This window comes from Eubalaena glacialis, chromosome 10, assembly GCF_028564815.1.
Source record: "Eubalaena glacialis isolate mEubGla1 chromosome 10, mEubGla1.1.hap2.+ XY, whole genome shotgun sequence".
Classification (NCBI taxonomy): Eukaryota; Metazoa; Chordata; class Mammalia; order Artiodactyla; family Balaenidae; genus Eubalaena; species Eubalaena glacialis.
This window is the reverse complement of record NC_083725.1, coordinates 67,988,574-68,009,495: the sequence shown is the minus strand read 5'-3', so window position 1 is coordinate 68,009,495 and position 20,922 is coordinate 67,988,574. Positions and strand designations below refer to the sequence as shown.

The 20,922-nt window shown below is 54.1% G+C and overlaps 1 protein-coding gene across 5 annotated transcripts in view; it reads left to right on the top strand.

The window, feature by feature from the left end:
- Positions 1-9,430: 9,430 nt before the first annotated feature.
- Positions 9,431-20,922, top strand: part of SLCO2B1 (solute carrier organic anion transporter family member 2B1) — a 51,118-nt gene continuing 39,626 nt past the window's right edge. For all 5 annotated transcript variants that reach the window (XM_061204136.1, XM_061204135.1, XM_061204134.1 and 2 more), the window contains exon 1: positions 9,431-9,804. Coding sequence is in view for 4 of the 5 variants with exons in the window: in XM_061204135.1 (XP_061060118.1) it covers positions 9,789-9,804 (16 nt within the window). In the remaining variant the exon portion in view is untranslated. The remainder of the gene's footprint in view (positions 9,805-20,922) is intronic.

The following is a 20,922-nucleotide window of genomic DNA, read 5'->3' as shown; positions in this document are numbered from 1 at the left end:
GCCACGTGGAGAAGGGATTCAAGCGGGAGAGGCTAGAGGCAGGGAGGCCAGCCAGGGAGATGGGTGGTGAGGAGAGAAAGAGGGAGAAGGAACAATGATAATGATGACAGAAGCTGCTGCCCTTTAGTGAGTGCTTACTTGTACCAATGACTGTGCCCTGGTGGTCACATACTTGGTTTCAGTTCTTCTGATCAGTGGTTTTTATTACCCTGGTTTTTATTATCCAATTGTCTTCAAGGCCCACGCTTCTTAACTATCAAGAATCAGATAGATCTTCAAGAGGCAGCATTGTCAGAATTTGATAACGGCATATGGAAGAGTGCGAGTGATGCTCGGCATTCTGGCTTGGGTGATGAGGCAGATGGCGGTGATGTTGGCTGAGCTGCAGAACATGGCAGTGGGCAATGGGCAGTGTAGGTGAGAAGATTTTGCAGGGAGATGATGAGTTTGGTTTTGGACATGTTGCATTAGAGGGACCCATGGGATATCCAAGTGGGGATGACCAGCAGGTATTGGAGGGTTTAAGTCTGGAGCTCAAGAGAGAGAGCTGAGTTACTGACAAAGACTTGGGAGGGCTATGCTTTATGGAGCTAGGGAGAGAGTGTAGAGTGAGGACAGAACCTTGGAGGAAACTAACATGAGACTGAGGCAGAACAAGAAATGTCTGCAAAAGATGCTGGGAAAAAAATGGCCAGAGAGAGTGAAGCAAAGCCAGGAGAGTATGATATCACAGAGGCACTCCAAAGGGCACATGTGGCCAGCAGCAGTAAAAGCTGCTGAAGGATGAGAAGTGAAGAGTGTCCAGGAGATCCAGCAAAGAGGAGGTCAATGGGGACCTCAGGGTGAACAGGTCCAGTGGAACGAAGGGAGTGGAAGTTTGGTGGTGCGGACATTTGGGGGGTAAGTAGAGAGAGTGGATAACGTTTTCAAGATGCGTGGCTGTGAAGAGACGTGGATGGTTGGAGGGCAATGAGGGATCAGGGAGGATTTTGTTATATTTTTAAATTGGAAATATTTGAGCAGATGTGCCACCATTTGTTGGTAGGAGTTAGCCAGCAGAGAGGGAGAGGAGGAAGGGATGGTCAAAGAGGAGGAGAAGTGGATCTTCTGAGACCAGGGTCTGGACTACTAGTAGGAGAGAAGGAGGTTTAAAAGAGAGAGAGAGAGAGAGAGAAAGGCAAGATTGCAGATTTAGTGGTACAGGGGTAGGGGGGCAACTTTCACTTAAGACAAGAGTGGCGGGAGAATTTCATGAAGAGGCTGAGACTGCAGGGGAGTTTGTTCTCCATCGAATGGGTCTGAGAGGGCATATAGTGGATATGTGCTCAGATCCTGGTGCCAGACCAGTTTGGGTTCAAGCCTGGCTGGGAGCTCTCTGAGACTCTGTTTCCGCTTCTGTAGAATGGGGGTTTGTTTACTGAGGGCAAGCTCTGTGCTAGTGCGGCGCAGGTTGAGAAGAGGTGAAGGGTGCCAGCAGGTGTCAGAAGCGTCTTCTACCCAGGTTACACAGCCCTGTCCCTCTCTCCTGGGACTGTGGGGAGGCCCATAACATTCCCAGTCCAGGTCTCACCCACCTGAGAAAGTGGGGAGGTCCAGAAATGTCTCTAGGAGGCGTCCATGTATCTCAGGAACATTTTCGAGCTCAGAACAGAAGACAGGCTGGCTCTCTAAGTTCCACCCGAGTGCAGGCCAGCTGCCTAAGCCGCTCTGCCCTGGACAGTCGTCAGTGACGCTCTGTCTCTCTCCGTCTCACCCCTGCTGCTCCTCACCTTCCCTGGTGTCAGGCTCCCACACATGCGAGAGGATGGAAACAGGAGGTGCCAAGGAGGAAAGGGAAGTTATAAATATGTCCAGGGAGAGACGGGGCTGCCTCCCGGTGTGGGCAGGAGGCTCCTGGAGCTCTGGGGAGGAGAGTCCAGAATCAGGGACCACGACGGGGGCCTCCAGCATGCTCGTCACTGTCACCATCCTTCCTGCCACCAGGAGGCAGTGTGGCATCAGCTTTGGGGGCCAAACGCACTTGGGTTCAAATCCCAGCTCCTCCGTTTGGGCAATGATGTCACTTCTCTCTGCCTTTGTCTCCCCTTTGTGAATCGGGGTAATAGTACCAGCAATACTGGCTGGAATGAAGGTTTAGTGAGACACGCCAGGTGAGAGTTCTTTGCAAACTGTGAAGTGCTGTGAAGAAGTTTTCTATACCATCACCACCATAGCCACTGAGAAGTTACCCCCCGGATGTCTTCCCCTCTGAGGTTTTTCAGCCTGGAAGGCTGGGAGCAGAGGACCTGGCTGAGGAAAGTTCCCTGGGGTATGAGCAGTCTGCTGAATACTCACTGACGAAGGCCATGTGGAGAACTAGGATATTATCCTGGCCACAGCCGTGTTCTTTCGGGAGCCCCGTCAAAGGTTTTATACTCAGTGCTCACTCTGTATAAAACCTCATGGCTTAGTGACTGATGGACAGATGACTGAGTCCTCAAACTAGTCCTTTGGGACAGTTAATTGCCAAGGTTAGGGACATGAGCTCTGGGACCAGATAGTCTAGGTTAAAAACTGGTCTGCCTTTTACCTGCTGTGTAACCTTGGGCAAGTCTCCTAACCTCTCTGTGCCACCGTTTTCTCCCCAGGTGAGGGGACTTGTGGTCACGTCTGGTGTACCTGTGCACTGCTGGGCCAGCCTCCTATGGTGAGGGGGCTCATGGTATCGGCCACGTCAGAGCTCAACGTGCACTGCTTTCACAGCCCCCTCTGGGAGGGGACTTGTGGTCAGTGGTCACGTCTGGGGTACATCTGCACTGCTGTCACAGCCTCCTCTGAGGGGGGACTTATGGTGAGTGGTCAGGTCTTAAGTACAAGTGCACTGCTGTCACTGCCTCCTCAGGTGAGGGGACCTGTGGTGACCAGTCACGTCTGAGGTACACATGCACTGCTGTCACAGCCTCGCCAGGTGAGGGGACATGTGCCCTGTGGTCAGGTCTTAGTTAGACGTGCACCCCCTCAGGTGAGGGGGCTGTAGTATCTGTCACGTCAGAGGTACATGTGAAATGCTGTGAAAGCTTCCTCAGGTGCGGGGAAGTGCAGTGATGGTTCATGTCTCACCACAGGCGCCTGGCCTGTGGAGCTGTGACATCACTGCATGTGTATTGCAGACCTGACCACTCACTGTACAACACTAACTTGTGCAGGGTAGGACATGTAAGGTTATCATAGGTACTTGGGAACATTGACTAAGTTGATACAAGTAAAGTACTTTGAACAGTGCTTGGCCTGTAATGAATGTCAGTCATAATTATTGCATTCATTTTATAGTCAAGGACACTGAGGTTTAGAAAAATGAAGTAACTGTCCAGCGCCACATAGCTCATCGTTTGCTGAGCTCAGGCCCAAGGGACTCCAAAGAGTGGATTGGTTTGCTTATGCTGAACTGCCGTCCCTTGTGGCTATTTCTAGAAGACAGTTGATATTTCTCACTCAAGAGACAGGAGTCTCCAACCTAAGGACCCTTAGGAGGAGATTCTGTGGCCCTCTAGGCTCCTGGTCTGGGCCCACCTCTGATTCAGACACCACCGTGAAACCCGCTTGCTGGAGAGATCCACCCCTGCCCTTGCCAGAGCCCAGGCCTGCTCCACACGGGACACCTCAGGCCTGGTCTCTCCCCTCCCCGAGGAAGACACGTCTATGTTCCACTCAGAGAACAGAAAAAAAGAGGGGGCAGGCATTTTAATAAGGACGGCACCACTTCAATGGTGAGAGAATTTTACACATGAGTGCCAGGAACAGTTGGAGTGAGTGAATCTAGGAAACATGTGTGCAGAGTGGAGGGAGTGGGTGTGCTTGGGGTGGAACATGAGAAGGAGAGAACCAAGCAAAATGCAAACTGACAATGCTTCAAATAAACAGCACTGAGGAAAACAGCTTAGCCTGTTCCAGCCCCTCCTGAGAGACTTAGAACAGAGGCAAGTTTGGTGTCCCACCCTGGCCCAGACTGGGCCCTACCGCCAGTCAGAACCCTCCTTGCCTGTACAGTTGTCACTGGAGCATTTGTGGAGGACCAACCTGGTCAAGAAGCAGCTGCCCGTGCTCAGCCTGCTTCCTGCCTTCTGCATCTCCAGGCTCATAACCCCATCAGGTGAGGAAGTGACTCATCTTCCTAGGTGAAGCATGAGGTGTGCTTCCCCAGCAGCTGTCATAAACTCTGCCCGAGTCACAGAAATGAATCCCGGGCAGTGAAGGCCCTGGATGTCTATAGATAACCCCTGCAGTCCTGCCACACTTGCTTTCCTCCAGAGAACAAAATGGTAGTAATGTTTGTTGAGTACCTATTAACTACCTACCAGGCACTGTGCAAAGTACATCCACTCATTAGCCCCATCCTGCAGATGAGAAAACAGAGGCATGAAAAATTAAGTAACACATGGGTACGAAGTTTCAGTTTGGGAAGATGAAGAAGTTCTGGAGATGGATGGTGGTGATGGTTCCACAACACTGCGAATGTACTTAATGCCACTGAACCATATACTTAAAATGGTAAATTTCACGTTTTGGCTATTTCACATACACATTTCACGTGCGTATTTCACATACACACCAAAAACCCCTACAAACAAGCAAAGAATTAACACAGCTACCAAGTGGAGAAGCCAGTAGTCCTGCCCCAGAGCCTTGTTCTTGTACCTTTTCCTCTCACTTGCAAGTGGAGATTCTGATCTGGCAGAAGACAGAGAGGTAGGGGGCACTCCATATCAGGCAGAGAGAGATGGGTTTATCCTGAGGGCGCTGGGGAGTGGGGTGGGAGCAGGGTTTAAAGAAGGGAGGGGCATGGTTAGATTTAAGGTCTGGAAAGTTCCCTCTGGCTCACAGGAAGATGGAGACCGGAGGTGGGGAGGAGGCTGGGACACTGCCCGGGCCAGAGCTGCTGGTGGCCAGGACCAGGGCAGTGACAGCAGGATGGGAAGAAGTGGGTCGGTTTGAGAGACGGGTGTGGAGGAGAGGGAGAGAGGGGAGCAGACGGTGACTGCTCTCACTGGGCTCCTTCTGGCCTGTCCATTTCAGCCTCCTCTGACAGTCGTCCTTCCCGCCCCCTCCGCCTGGACTGGAGTCTTAAAGGAAGAGCCTGGGGCACCGACCTCCTCTCTGGCCCCCAGGGGGCAGTGTTACAAAGTCTGCAGGGCGTTGGGGCCCTTGCAGCCAGGGGCAGACGCTTGCTCCCCTTGGTCTCCACTCCCGGCCTCCGCTGCACCCCCTCCCCCATGTCCCCTCTCCCAGGAGCCAAATCATTAATAACCGTAATCCCTCATGTCCCGCACTTGACACTTTACAAAAGCAGTGGTACATCCATTAGCTCATGTTCCTTCCCCAAAGACAGGGGGCAGAGCAGAACGAGACCTACCCCCACCACTTTATAATAAGGAAACTGGGGACCAGGAAGGACATAGGACCTGACCAACACCAGTGTGTTGGTGGCAGAGGCAGGGTTGGGAGCCACCGGCCAGCCAGTGCCCAGTCTGGACCCTGTGAGAGGGGACAGCCTGCAGCACCCACAGAACAACAGCTGTTAACAACTTGAGTGCCCTCCCACCTCAGAGGGCCTTCCCAGTGATTGAGTCACATGGGATTGTCAGTGAGGTCAGAATGACCTGGCCTCTGATTTACTTCTATTACATCCTCTGCTTCTAGAATTACAAGAGTCATCGCCATTACCATCGCCACCATATTAATAATGGCTCATGTCTGCTCAGCTCTCAGACTTAGTAAGCACTGATCCATCAACTCATCTGAGCCTTAGGACAGCCCTGGGAAGGTATTTCACAGACAAGGGCCCTGAGGATCAGAGACGGCAAGTGACCAGCCTCAGATCACCCAGCTAGGTCTCCAGGGGGTTTACAGTCTCCTGGGAGAGCTACACACATACAGAGTGAGATGAGTGAGATAGAGTGAGATGATTGGGTTTAGTGCAGCCCTGCCAGGAGGTTTCTCATCATCTCTATGGATGAGGAGACTGAGCCTCAGAGATCTTCTTACCGGGTCAGGATTGAACCATCTGATGCCCACGCTCATGCTCTGTCTGGGCACAGGGCTGCCACTTTCAGGGAGGAATGTAGAGTTTCCAGCAGAGTACGTGTTCTCTCCAGGCTGGAGGGAGAGGCTGGTGGGAGGTAGAGGCAGTTGGACCCACGGGAAGGCTGCTGTTAGGGCAAAAGGGCTTCTCCAGAAAGAAACTCCAGACCGGGTTTAGGCGGCAGAGAGCACAGTATGGGCTGTGTAAGGCTGGGTGGGCTGGAGGAGCCAACGGCTGTGCTGAGCCATGGCGGGTAGGGCTGAGTGGCCGAGCCAGACACCTACCTGCCTGCAGACCCATGATTCTCCTCACCTAGTTGGGAAATTTGCTGCGTTCTGATCCAGGAGCCATGCCAACAAAGATGGGAAAGTCCTGAGCCCTTGGCAGGAGGGGCCTGTTTCTCATTAACCAGAGGGAGAAACTGAAGCCCACGGAGAGACTGGGACTTCCCTGTGGTCACGACCCAGCACAACCTGCCTCTCTCCAGCCTCAGTCTCCCAATCTGAAAAAGGGAGGGGATGAATTAAGTGAGCTCCAGGTTCCTTCCTGCTCTGACCTTCTGAGTACCACGGGTCCATCCTTGCTGTCCTTGGCTCAGACCCCAGCCCTGGCTGTATCCTCCACATGTAGCCCTGGGCAAATCACATGGCCTCTCTGAGTGTCAGAGTCCTCATGGGTGAAGTAAGTATGCACTGCCTTCCTTGGGCAGATCTAGTGAGCCATGCATGAGAGCATGTCGGCACAGCTTGAGGTCTGACCCCCAGGCAGCACCTGGGGGTAGGGATGGCTGAGGCTCTGACCGAGGCCATTACTTGTCTGCCTGGCCAAGGGCCCATTTATAGATATCTGCTCTCTGGCTGCCAGGCCAGAGGGAAGTAGGAGCAATGGTGCTGATGTGACAGTTTAGAGCCTTTTCCAGGAAGGAGCCTCCGGCCACCCTTCCCCTTCCCCCACTGCCCTGCCCCCCCATCTTCTGGGCATCCTCACAGTGATCCTCAGAACAGTCCTGAGGGTGGGCCATTTGATATCACCATCTCCATTTAACAGGTGAGAAGACTGAGGCCCAGAAAGGAGAAAGGACGTGCTCCAAGTCCCACAGCAAGGTAGTTACAGAGCTGGGACCAGAATTGAGGTCTCGACGCTGGAGCCCAGGACTCTCCCCTTGTAACCAAATTCCTCTTTTGCCTGGCTTGCAAAAAGGCATTTCCCCACGTGGGATGACTTAAAGAGGTAAAGGCTTGGGTTCTGTGAACGGCTTGGGGTTTCCAAAGCAGCATCAGGCTCGACACAAGACACAGGAGTGTGCAAACATCATGGGGCCCTGGAAGCTGCAGAGCTCTGTAAACTGTGCCAGGCTTTGCCAACGGTATGGGACTCTAAAAAGACATCAAGCTTTGCAAACTGTGGGAATCCACAGATGGTGTTGCGATCCACACACATCATGGGGCTCTGTAAAATGCACAGGGCTCAGCAAACACCACGCTGGCAAGTGGCAAGGTGGGGTGCAAACCGGGTTGGTTGAACCTCAAGTTGGGGCCACCCAGAGTGGAACCTCACTGCAGGATTAACCCAAGAGCTATCTGAAGGCCTGTTAGCTTAACTCCCAGAGGTCCCAGGGATTGGACTCGTGCTCTAATTCCACAGCTGAGTTCAGGAATATTCTTGGACCTGTGTCAGCCTGGGGAGGCTGAGGTGATACATGAAGGCTGCTCGTGCCTGAGGTTACTGTATGTTCTGTGCCCTGTGGGGTGCTGTGCATGCTTTTACTCAAAGATTGGTGGAATGAACTTAGCCAGCCAAGCTGGTCCCAGCATCTTTCCATGTGCAGAACTTCTGCGGCCTCTGGGGCCAAGGAGGGGGCAAGTGAGCCTCCAGAAAGTCGAAAGGACCCTTCCCTCTCTCGACCATGCACCTGCAATTTGGAGTCTGGAAGGCTGCACCTCTACCAATCTCTGTGAGGACTCACAGTGCCTGTCTGAAGGATTTAGAGAGAGAGAGAGCCAATTTGGTTTTCTTGAGCAGGATTGGGGTCTGGTTTTCTACCAACACAAGCCAACTGTTGACCTTTCCCTGGGTGGTAGTCCTGCATTCCCATTTCTGGTCTCTCAGAGACTCACTCACATTACGAGTATCTATCAAGGGCCTACTATGTGCCAGGCCGATCTGTGATTACTTCAGATACTCCCCTGCTTCCTTCTAGCATCCCATACAGCCACTGGGAGCCAAGTGGGGCTGATGTGTGTCTCTCTGTCGTTGCACTCCAATCCCACATCCCTACATCATGCAAAAACTCTATTGGAACTGGGTCGGGTTCACTTCTGTATGTTGGATTTGGGGAAACCCAGAGGTTTTCCTCAGAAAATGCCGCCTGGGTAGAGGAAAAAGCCTGGTTCCTAGCATCAGAGGTTCAAGGCGTGATCCCACAACCTACTAGCTAGGTGATTTCTGGGCAGTTACTGAGACTCAGTGCCTCATCTGTAAAATGGGAGAATAAGTACCTGGCCCACAGGGTCATTAGGAGGGCCAAACGGAAAGTGAAAGTACGGAGCAAGGAGGAAGACCAGGTTCCTTGCCCTCTCACTGCCCTGTTCTGAGACCCACCTCTGCCACTCCCTTCTCTGAGCTCCAGGCCTCAGGCTTGGATTCTTTTTCACTCACTGAACTTGCACAGTAGCCCTGCGAGTGAGGACTATTGTCCCTTCTTTATAGATGAGGCAGCTGACTCTCAGAGAGGTGCAGGGACTTGCCTAAGGCCACTTGACTGGCGAATGACAAAGCTGAGATGGGACTCAGGTCTGTCTGGCTCCAAGGCCTCCATCCTCAGTCTTCAGTGCAGAAAACTCTGGGAATCTCATATGTCCTCTTCTTCTCTCCACCCTCCCTCCACTGAGACGGCCATACTTTTTGGAGCTGCTACCATGAGTCCCTGCCCTCTCCCAGAGGCGCTGGCCACTGTGACTCCCAATGGATAGAACCTCTCCTTGCTCTGGATCTGAGGAGCTCAGAGAGGAGATAGGGGGTCAGTGAGAGGGGGTGCGAGCTTGAGGGGGACAGAGGTTCAGTGAAGGAGTAGAGTGGGGGAAAGTGGCTCTGTACGGGGCTCCTGGAGGGTGAAAAGAGTTCTGTAACTGGGACAAGAGTTCGGTGTAGGAGGAGGCTCAGAGCGAGAGCGGGAATGCAGAGAGGAGACTGGAAAATCAGGACTGAACGACCCCAGGGCTGGGAGGGGCCACCCATCCACATTCCCTCTGCCCCTCACCTCTCCACTGCTGTAGGAGAAAATGTCCAAGCGCAATGCCAAGCCAGAGGCTGTGAAGGAGCAGGCTGAGGGGAAGCTAGTCAGCAGCCTCCTCCCATCAGCGGGGCTGGATCTAAACAAACCCATCCTCCTCCACAGCTCTGGCCCCGGGCTGCCCCAGCCAGAGATCAGAGGAATTCAGAGAAAGAGACAGAGAGAAGGAACTAGTGGCCAAGGGAGAGAGGCACTTGGAGAGTGGGGTCAAGTCTGAGCAGGACTTCCTAACCCACCTGGAAGAGGTGGCTGCTGTCCACTGTGGCCCCAAAAGCATCGATCGACCCAGTGCCTGGAGTCCCCACGTTGGCGCATCCCTGCTGTGGTTCCCTGGCTGCTGTCTACAGAAGCCCCAGATAAGTTCTCGCTCCCTCTCTCCCACTAAGCTCCAGTCCTGAGATTGAAATAGGGGCTGAAGTTCACCGCGCCCCAGAAATCATGGGACCCAGGATAGGTAAGTCTGGACAAAGTCAGAAAGGAGCATTGGGAGGGAGTCTGGGGCCCACGCTCCCAGGGCGAAGGGTGAGGCTGTATAGGTAACTTGTGCGCACTGGGATGGGGCAGGGGTTCTCAGTTCCCTGCACTGAGCCAGACATATGGCCAGACCTAGTGAGGGTGTGTTGAATGAATGAGTGAATGACCAGAGGGGCAGGAAGGGACACTGCTTACTCAGCTGGAGGCAGGGCACCCAACCTAACCTCCCTGATGAGACAGAGAAACCGAAAGGGCAATGGGAAGGGAGGCCCCTGGACGCTCCCCAAGCCCTGTTCTGCCTTTGACGTAGGCAAAGATAGAGACAGACAAAGCAGACAAAAACAGAGATAGAGAGAAGTATAGTCAGACACAGAGCAAGTCCAGAGATACTCAGAGTCAGACAAAGTCCGAGACAGAAGGCCAGAGACAGCAGGAGAAGACAAAGATCAACAGGTGTCAGCTGGAGCAGTGCAGGGACAGGGGCGACCAGCTCAGAGAGAGGGCTGCGGAAGAGACCAGGAGAAACAGAGAGAAGCAGAGACAGTGAGAGAGAGAGGGAGAGAGAGAATCAGACAGAGACAGATCAGGAGAGAGACAGGCCTGCAGACAAAGAATCCGAAAGATAGCACAGAAAAGAAACCGATTCAGAGAAAGACCTGCCGAGACCTACGTGCGTTTGTTGGTGGTGGGGCGGGGAGGAAGCGGGAGCGGAGGTGTCCTGAAGCCTTGAGAAGCCAAGTCTGGAGCATGCCCAAAGCACCATGTGGAGAGGGCGGCGGTTCTGGGAACAGAGCGTCCTGCTGAGCTTCTTGGGCAGGAGGAGGAAGGTGGAAGAAACAAAGGGTCTTCAGATAGGGTGGCCCTCAGGCTGGAGGCCCTGCAGCGATCACCTCTGGCCTTCTCCCAGCTGTCTGTGTGCCTCACACCCACTCAGGCAAGGCCGGACTTGCGTCGGGGAGTGAGGCCTGAGGGCTTGCTGGGCTGAGCAGGCAGACACGGCTGTGTTGCAGCCACGGCTGTGTTGCAGCCACGGCTTGAGGACGTGGCGTGGAAGGAAGGGTGGGGGTGGATGCTTCCTCTGAGGCCCTCGCAGGAGAGATGACAATGAGGTCAGATGTGAGTGAGTTGGTTTGGAGATGGGCCACTGACAAACCAAATTCCCAGTCAGCCTTGGCGTGTTATGGGATCTGAGGGTTGGTGATCCTACGGGAAGAAACTAGTGACTTTGGCTGTACTGCACCTGTCCCCCAACTGTTATTCTGACCCCTGCAGGGCTCAGCTCTGGAATATTCTCTAGCTGGCCCTCCGCTTCCCACACACACAGCACAAGGTTGACCCCAACTTCTGCCCACTGAGCCACCCGAAGCCGCCTCTGGCCTCTCTTCCTGAGCCCCAGTCTGAGCTATGGCCAGGCTTCCCCCATGCTCTCTTTCTGGTCTGAGGGATGTGGGGATGCTGCTGGGGCAGGACACAGAGCCTGGAGCCTGGTAAGAAACCCACACACAGCTGGCCTGAGGGAGAAGGGCCAGCAGTCCCAGCCAGGGGCAGACTCCAGAGAGAAGAGTCAGGGTCAAATCTGGCCGTCAGCCAAGTCCCAGCATCAACTCGCCACGTGCTTTAGGCAACAGGCAGAGCTTCCCTGTCTATGGGGGAGACACTTAAGAAAATGATCTCCCCAGACCATGCCCATTTTGTGATTCAGGGAAGCAGCTTTCCCACCTTTGCACCTTTGCTCAGCTTTACCTCCACCCGGAAGGCACCTGCCCACATCCCATTCTGGTGAAATTTGTCCTGTTTTCTAACTCCTCCAAACACCAACTCTTCCAGGAAGCCTTCCAGACTGATTCTCCCAGCTGGAAGTAACCTCTCTCCCATATGCTGTTTGACCCTCTCTTTGAAGTTCGTCCTTCCTTGTTCCTGGTACTGTTTCTGTTGTTCTCTCCAGTCCTAGGTTCAAATGTGGGCCAACCCTGGGCAGGGAGGTGGGGCAAGGGAAAGAATCAGGTTCAAATTGTAGCTCTGCCTCACTGGCTTTATGAGAATGCAGTGACATTCTCTCACCTTTTTTAATAAGTGAGGAAACACATGCTCAGAGAGGGCAAGTGACTCGTCCAAGGTCACCCAGCAAGCAAGCTGCAGAGTCGGGGCCAGAACCAGGCCTGTCCCATGCCAAAGCCCTTTCCGTTCTGTGCCATTGCCCTCGGGGCTTCCTCTTCCCTTCACACACCCCACGCTGGTGAGTCGTCACCCACCTTGGGCACTTCTCCACTGGTTCCAGACAAAGCAAGCTGTTCTCTGGGAGCTACTGACTGGGGAGTGGGCAGGGGATTTATTCCTCCAGGCCGGGCCTGGTCTGATGTGCCAGATCTCAGGCAGCTGGGAACCACATGGCGAGCTTGCCTAGACCCCACGATCGGATGCCAGGTATCCACTGCCCAGTCCGCTTCTGTCCCTCTCTGGGACTCACTTTCTCTATCTGTGCAGTAGATGGTAGGGGTCGGCTGAGGTGGTCCCTTGGTCCCTTCCAGTGCTGAGGAGCTCAGTTTTCTGTCTCTGGAGAGAGCAATGGAGCAGAAGCCTCTTGTATGGGGCAGGCTTGGCTATCTCCAGGGTGCAAGTCTGGGCCTAGCCACACCCTGGGGGTAGAGAGGAGGTAAACTTGGTTCCTGCTACCCCTCATGGGCTGCAGCCCAGAGCCCTAAGCACTGATGCTTGGAGTGATGGAGAACAATGCCCGCCTCCCCAGACTGGGGGCTCCCTGGGAATGGGGTCTGATCTGATCCATTCCTGAGGGCCCAGAACCTGGCCCAGGTGGAGCAGAGGTGGGGTATTGGGGAAGGCTCAGCGTAGAAGCTCTCCTCCATCCTCCTCACGCCCCCAGCACCCCCTGCCCCATGACATTCCTTCCCTCCCTCCAACCTGCTTTGAAAGCCTACTCTTATTGAGGACTGGAGACTTGTGATAAGGAGTGAGGTGGGGTACAATGGGGCCCTTGGGGAGTAAACAGTAAAGCACAGAGAGTGACAAGCTGGGACTCTTGGCTGGGGGAAGCAGTGTGGCCTGGGCCAATGGCCACGTGTCTCTGAGCCTCAGGCTCTGTGTTTTAGGCCTAAGGAGGCTGGCCTGGATTCCCTGTGGGCTCAGGGCTCAGGGCTCACCCTCCATCCCCCAGCCCTCATCACTATTTTTAGGGTCATCTCGGGTCTAGATGGGGTAGTCAGGGCTGGAATCGGGAATAGAAAGTCCCAGCACAGTGTCTCTGACCCAGCTTGGAAAACACCAGAAAGCAACAGCTGGAGGCCAGCAACATGCTATCGTCCTCCCAACAGACCACCCAAGGGTCTTGCTAGGAGGAATTTCCCAAAGATGACAGCCAAGCCCAAGGCCCAAGACTGCCCCCCCCCAACTTCCTGTCTGTGATTCTTCCCCTGTGGAAGCCTTGTGGGACCACACGGGGAACTGAAGCCCTCAGGGGTCCCACACTGCCTCCACCCCACCCCAGGCTCATGCTGCAGCCCCCCCGCTTCCCCAGACTCCCACACTCCACCCTTCTCTCCTTCCTCACTCTGTTTAACTCAATTCAAGAATCATGTTTTTAAGCCTGGCCTGGCCTTGAAAGATGAGAAGTGGTTTGCTGGGAAGGCAGGACACTCCAGGCTGAGGGTACAGCATGTACAAAGGCTGAGAGGTGGAAAAGAACAGGATGAGTTTGGGGAATAGCAAGCATCTACTGGGGCCAGAGAAGAATGTTCACTAGGGGTGGCCTTGACCTCCTGGAGGCTGTGGCGTCCATACTCACGTGCTGCAGATGGGGTCCTCAACTCACCATTGTTGAAGGCCACAGTGTACCAGGCAGGGCATTTTCCTTTAACCCTACCAAAAATGCTGTGTGCCCAGAGAAGGCGGCTGAGGCTTAGAGAGGCTAAATAAACTGCCTAAGATCACAGCCACAATGTGGCAAAACAAATATTTGAATTCAAAGTCTTCTGTCCCAGAGGGTTTCAACAGGGACCCGATATGGTCCATCAGGACCCAGCAGAGGACAGCCTCTGCCTGGGGGAGTCCACTGGCTAATCAGGCAGATAAGAGGGGGACATAAGTGATGCAGGAGGGTGACCAGCCTGGCATCCCAGAGAAAGGGCTGAGGGAACTGGACCAGGAGGGGCAGGGGAGGCTTATGGAGGGAGAGAGAGCTGGCGTGGGCTGCAGGAGCTAGGCCGGGGAGCCAGCAGGCTGAGGGAGCCCAGGGCAATCTAGGAGGTAGGAAGGGCTGGAGGCGAGGGTTAGCCATGAGGCTGGCCTCCTCCTACCCACACACCTCCAGAGAGAGGTATCTGGACAAATGGATTGCCCAGTGTCTGCGGCTGGGAAATCATCACAGCTCAGGCCATGGCTGTGTGAGTGCTGGAGGTTGGTAGGTTTTCCAGAAACCTCCGGGCTCCTTTGTGACACTGCACCATCCCCTCAACCTTGGCACCTGAACATGGTTCCAGGATGGGTTCCTCCTTTTGCTCTGTTCTCCTCAGTCAGGGCGTATGGTGGAGGCGTCTCACTCTCAAAGGCAAGTTTGCCCTCGTGTGGCTTCTGCTCCCTTCTCTCCACACATGCCTTCCAGACTGAGAACCAGACTGGCTCTGGCCCATGTCCTCTCAAGGGCTGTCCTGGAGCCCACGATCTCCTAGGCGTCTTCCCCTGGGAGCCCCCCCTGCCAGCCGAAACTCACACGTCCAAGGCTGAGCTCACTATCACCCTACAATCCTGCCTTAAATGGTGGTGCACCCAGACCCAAAGCCTCACCTCTCCCCACTCCCCTGCCCCCAGGGCTCCTCGGCCTCCTGCACTCCCCATCCACCCGCCTTTCCACTCAGTCCTGTCCATCCCATCCCCCACTGTGGTCATCAGCTCATTACTCTACAACCCCACTGCCACCACCCGGCCCAGACCCCATCATCGCTCGCTCCCCTGGACCCCACTCCTGCACTCTCCCTGGTGCCGGCCCACAGCCTGACTTCTCCACTCTCTCCCAAGAGGCACGGAGGTCTTCATAGGAGGCCAAATGAGACCTCATCACTGGGCTCAGGACGAAGCCCAGCCCTCCAGCCTGGCGTTCAAGGGTGGTCATAGCCTGGCCCCTCCAGCCACTCCAGCCTCACCTCCCCACCTTGACCCCAGTGCTCCACTCTTGCTGGACTACTCGTTCCCTGAGCGGTCTTTGCACTTTCATACTTCTGCCCTTTACTCTGATGTTTCCTCCCCCGGGAAGCCTTCCAGAACCTTTAAATGTAGACTAGGACCTCTTCACTATGTTTCTATAGTCTTGGAACTTCTCGTGTCACACAGTGAGCACATGTTGTGATTCTGTATTAGATGTTTCCCCGCCATCACACACGCACACACACCCTGGTAGCTCCCTGAGAGCGGGCACCTGGGCTGCTTGCTTCCAAGACCCCGGCCACCTGCCTTGTGGAGCTGTCAGTATGTGTGGAAACGGTCTTCATTCTTACTCCTAGAACAAGCAGAGACTAGCTCCATCCCCACCGTGGTGACCCTGAGCAAGTCATGGCCTTTTCTGGCCTTGCTGCCTCACCCTTCAAAGGGTTAACCCAGCCTTGGCTTCCTGTCCAGCAGACTCCTCAGGCCCAGGGTTGCTGTGGGTCACAGATGGGGAAGCCCACAGGCAGGTGAAAAGGGTCCTGAAGCAGGCCAGGTGGGCCCAAAGAGGCTCTAACAGGGCAAACTGCCACATGAAAGGCAAGCATCTTAGACCAGCTGAGTGTTTCCATATGGGAATGTGGGCCCAGTGTTGCCAGATCTGCTAATCTTTCAAGAAAAAACAAAAATCGGGAGTTTTGTGTGAAATTTCCTGATTTTTTAAATGCTGGCAACTAATTTAAAAACACTCAGCGAGCCAACATTGTACAAGCCAAATAAAAATGTCTAGGAGTCAGATGTGCCCCCAGGCAGGACTGCCATCCGCCCCGCACAACTCCAGAGGGTGCCGTTCACTTCACGGCGCACAGCTCACGCAGCTACACATGGGACCTTTGGCCAGGGCCTCCCCGTTGTAACCTCTGCCCTGTATTATCTCTCTGCCAGTTCCTCTGACCACCCTGGCAAAGCGTGTGTGGTGGCAGGGGTAGGGGAGAGTCCTTTCCTTCTCTTGCACAGGGAAATTATCAGAAAAAAAAAAAAAGGTCTTGGAATGCAGCAGGTGAGGATGGAGTAGGGAGGGAAGACAAGGAGACAGCAGAGGGAGGCTTCCAGAGGGTTCTGTGCCTCTTCAGGGATCAGGAGGTGAGAGAGTAATGCTGGGGCTGAGTGTCCCACTGGAGGACAATAAGTTCTGAGGCCTGGAATAGCTCCCTGGTGAGTCTGGGGCAAACACTGACAAAACTGACACTGTGCAGCATCTTGGAGTTAAAGGATGTTATCTGTGTGACCCTCGTGCAGGCTTGAGAGGCAAGGCTCATTATTCCTATTTTGCAGAGGCTCAGAGAGATCTAATTGCTGGCCCGAGGCCACACTGGGTCTGAGTGACCCTAGATCGTGCTCTCTCTGCTGAGGGACAGGCTGGAATGTTCTGGAGAAAAAGTGCCCTTTCCTTGTCCCTCCTTGGTCCAAGCCGTCTTCCTCCATCCTCAGGATATGAGAACTCTCCCAGGCTCTCTCGGCATTTCTCAGCCCGTCCCTCCTCAAAGTTCAAATCTGGGCCTTGGTTATGAGTCCTGAACTTTCACCATACTCAGGTCCCCTGGACTGAGGGCCACATGTCCTTCTCACCATATTTCTCTGTCCAGCCTTGCCCTGACAGCGCTCTCTGAGACCCTCAGAAGAGGGTGTTGACTGACCAATGAACTGACTGACTGACTGACCAGCTAAAGAATCAGCTGGTAGAACGGCCAACTGTCCCCATACAACCACCTTTGACAATTAACTGGAGGGAAGCCAGGCCAGAATAAGAAATGGCTACATGGGGATTATTTTTCATAGGTTCTAAGGCCATCGTTGGCAGCCACCATCTCATGGTTGCTGTTAGGGGCCCAGGTGTCAGACAGACCTGAATTCCAGTCCAGGCTTTGCCATTTACCAGCCCCAGGACCTGGATAAGCCCCTTCCCTTCTCTGTGCTTCAGTTTCCTCATCCACGTCATGGAGTCACAGCAGCTACCTCAACGGTTTGCTAGGAGGCTGGGTGAGTGTGCCCAGCCCAGCACATAGGGTAGCCCCAGGGCAAACTCCTCCATCAGGCCACTTCCTGCAGGGGGAGAAGGTGAGCCAGAGAGCTGGGTCTCCCAGCCCCCAGCCTGCCTGGCCCTTCAGGGTTGAACTTTCTCCTGGTTCCCAAGTTCTAGATGTGGCAATGCTCCTTGCTGTCTCAAAGCAAGGATGAAGGCAGGCGGGGTGTTTGTACCTGACAGGGAAGAAAACAATGTTCACTGAGCACCTGCTATGCACCGTGTCGGTGCTGGTTCCCCACATGTTGGTGACACAACCTGTCAATAAGACAAAGTCTATTATTTACAGAGATAAGGGACAACACCACCTCTCAAAGCTTTGGCAGTATCTCAGAGTGGGGAGGAAAGGTCAATATTTGTTGAGAATTTGGAAGTTTGTTTTACAGCCAGTTCTTCAGGACGGGGAGAGAGGTGGGTGAGGCAGGGTTGACCAGGATTGGGTAAGGATAGTAATACCACAGTCCAGGGTTTGCTGGTAGAAACAGCAAGGTGAGGATCTGGGGGGCAGAGATTCGAAGAATCTGAGGTGCACACCCTGTTGATGGTTTCCCGTGAAGAGTCGCTCCATCTTTTCGGAAGTTCCTGTCATAAAAAATCAAGCCATTTGCTGGGGCTGCTCAGTCGAAGAAGAGTAACAACTAAAAATGCTAATGAAGACAGTGGAATAGCAAAGTCAAGTTAATGTCATCGGTAAGGTGTGGTTTGGGGCTTCTAGTGTCCAGGCTGAATGTGGCGGGAGGGTCTTGTTCTCGGGGGGCGCCCTCGGCAGTGGGAAGTAGGGATTGCTGGCCCTGCGTTGAGGATGAGGAAGGAAAGGGGCCGCTGGTCTAAGGGATTAAAACCTGGGCGATTGCCTCCACAGCTAGTGAGTGTGCACGGCGGGAAGGGGTCCAGGTCCTCAGGCCTTGCGGTTGACTGGGGCTTGGATGGGAAAGAGAGAGTTGATTCGCAGACGGAATAACTGGAGCTGTCAGAGGGAGGTGTTAACGTGGAGGAACCAGGGGTGCGTGGAAGGGAATGGGTTCAGGTGGGCCTGTGGCCTCAGAGGTACTTGAAGATTATCAGGAGAGGGGAGAGCATTGGCCCTCAGGAGGCCTACTGTGTGCCAAGCCTGAGCCAGGCGCCCGAGATGCCTTACCTCCTTGAGTAGATGCTATATCCTCGCCTTACAGAGGAAACAGGCTGAGAAAGATAAAGGGGCACGTCCAGGCTCGCAGCCCCATATCTGCCTGAGATGTGCTGTTTATAGCTGGGAGGTGGCTGGTGTAGGCAGACCCCTGACCCTTTCCAGGAAAGAAGAGGCAGGGAAAATCAGCGCTTCCTGTCGGGCTGCTCTCTGAACCTTGCCCCTCATCACCCAGACTCAGAGTCCTGGCCGTGGAGGGGGTATGGCCACAGCCAGGACCCCGTGCCTTGCAGACATCTGGTGTCTCTGACTGAACTGAAGGTCTCTGGCTGACAGACTTTCGGGGCAACTTTCTGACTGGCTTTCTGAGCAGCTGCTCTACAGTGAGTGGGCAATTGACAGCCCGAACAGACAAGTCTCCTAAAGGACAGTGTACTAGTGGACCAGTGACTTACCAGCTGATGGACATGAGTGCATGAGCAGCCGCATGACCCGCCGACAGGCACACAGACCCCTTGCCTGCCAGCTCTGGAGCCGCGGGCTGCCAGCCCTTGGAACCACCTGGCATACCTGGGGCCCCCAAAACTGGCTACCCGACTAGGAGAGGAAGAGGCTGGAATTTTTTCCTGGGACCTGGGTCTCTGCCTCTCTCCTTATTCCTACAGGCCACCCCAGCCCAGCCCAGGTTCACTCCCTCAGCTGCCCTCTCTCCTGTCAGGGCTGGCCCTTGAAAAAGCCTTCACAGGATGGGAAGGGCCTCAGAGACAGCAGGTGAGGTGAGGTGGACACACAGCCCTGGATTCAGGACCTTCCTTCCAGGGGGAGTTCTATCCCTTATCAGGGAGTCAGGCTGTCTGCTGCCAGCCCCCCTACAGAGGCCTCCAGCCCACAGGAAGGGGTCAAAGGGGACTGACAACCAATCTGACCAGCCCTGTTCAGTGGCCCTGTTCTGGCCACCCAACACACTGACTGGTGGCGGCTCTCAGAGCCCGGAGGGCCAGGGCCAGGGCTTCCCTCCTCCACCCAGAGGCTCACACTATACACCGGGCCACAGGAGGGTGGAAGATTCTGAGCCAGTCCATTGACCTTTTGCCCCCTCCCTCATCCATCCCCTGGGTTTCTTTCAGAGCTGGGGATCCAGGTCAGTGACTTCTGCCCTTCCAGCCTCATCTCCAGCCTCATCATCTGGTTGGCCTGGCCCCTTGGGGGCGGACACTGCTGCCTTCCATGTGGCCTGGCTAGGTTTGGTTGGGCCAAGACAGAGAAGAACGTGTGCTTCCTCCCCTCATCAAATCTGTGCAAGGAGCACCGAGTGACACTGAGATGAACACCTCGGCTCGTGTTCCTGCACCAACATGAGCCAGCAGAGCTAGTTACCTGTGAGCCTTGGTGTCCTCATCAGCAGCATAGAGATCATGAAAGCACCAAAGGCGTGGAGTTGTGGAGCTGCTCCACGAGCATGCAGAATGCGCGTGCAAGCCTTTACATACGTGGACAGCATGGAGCGCAGCCTCTGTGCTATAGTAGGTGACTGGTCTCTACTGCTGAGAGGAACTGGGGTTCAGAAATCGTCCTGTCAATCTCCTCTGGTTGAGTTTGCTTGGAACCCCCTCACCTTCTCTTCTCCTTCAAAGTGACCTCCACAGAGCCTCGCCCCAACTTCCCTTATCTAGGCCAACCCCTTATCTCCTCCCTGTCAGGTGTCACTTTTGTTTCAGCATCTCCTTGTTTCCTCTGAGTGTTCATACCCCACAAAAGGGACTCCTTCCCAGTCACACACACTTCCATTTCCTCAACCAAATTCCTCAAGCTATTTGTTTTTTTGTTTTTGTTTTTAATTAATTTATTTTTCAAAATTTATTTATTTTTGGCTGTGTTGGTCTTTCGTTGCTGCGCGCAGGCTTTCTCTAGTTGCGGCGAGCAGGGGCTATTCTTTGCTGTGGTGCACGGGCTTCTCATTGCAGTGGCTTCTCTAGTTGCAGAGCACAGGCTCTAGGTGCACGGGCTTCAGTAGTTGTGGCACATGGGCTCAGTAGTCGTGGCTCGCGGGCTCTAGAGCGCAGCTTCAGTAGTTGTGGCGCACGGGCTTAGTTGCTCCGTGGCATATGGGATCTTCCCGGACCAGGGCTCAAACCCGTGTCCCCTGCATTAGCAGGCGGATTCTTAACCACTGCGCCACCAAGGAAGTCCCTCCTCAAGCTATTTAAATAGACGTTTTCCCAAAGATATGGCCAATAAGCAATGAGAAGATGCTCAACATCATTAGTCATTAGGGAAAATCAAATCAAAACCACATGAGGGTTATTTGTAGTGAGGTGGATGGACCTAGAGTCTGTCATACAGAGTGAAGTTAAGTAGAAAGAGAAAAACAAGTACCTTATGCTAACGCATATATATGGAATCTAAAAAAAAAAAAAAATGGTACTGATGAACCTAGTTGCAGGGCAGGAATAAAGAGGTAGACATAGAGAATGGACTTGATGACCCAGGGATGGGGTGGGAGGGCGAAGCTGGGGCAAAGTGAGAGCAGCATGGACATATATACACTACCAAATGTAAAATAGTTGGCTGGTGGGAAGCAGCAGCATAGCACAGGGAGATCGGCTCGGTGCTTTGTGATGACCTAGAAGAGTGGGATAGGGAGGGTGGGAGGGAGGCTCAAGAGGGAGGGCATACAGGGACATGTGTATGCATATGGCTGATTTGCTTTGTTGTGCAAAAGAAACTAACACAGTATT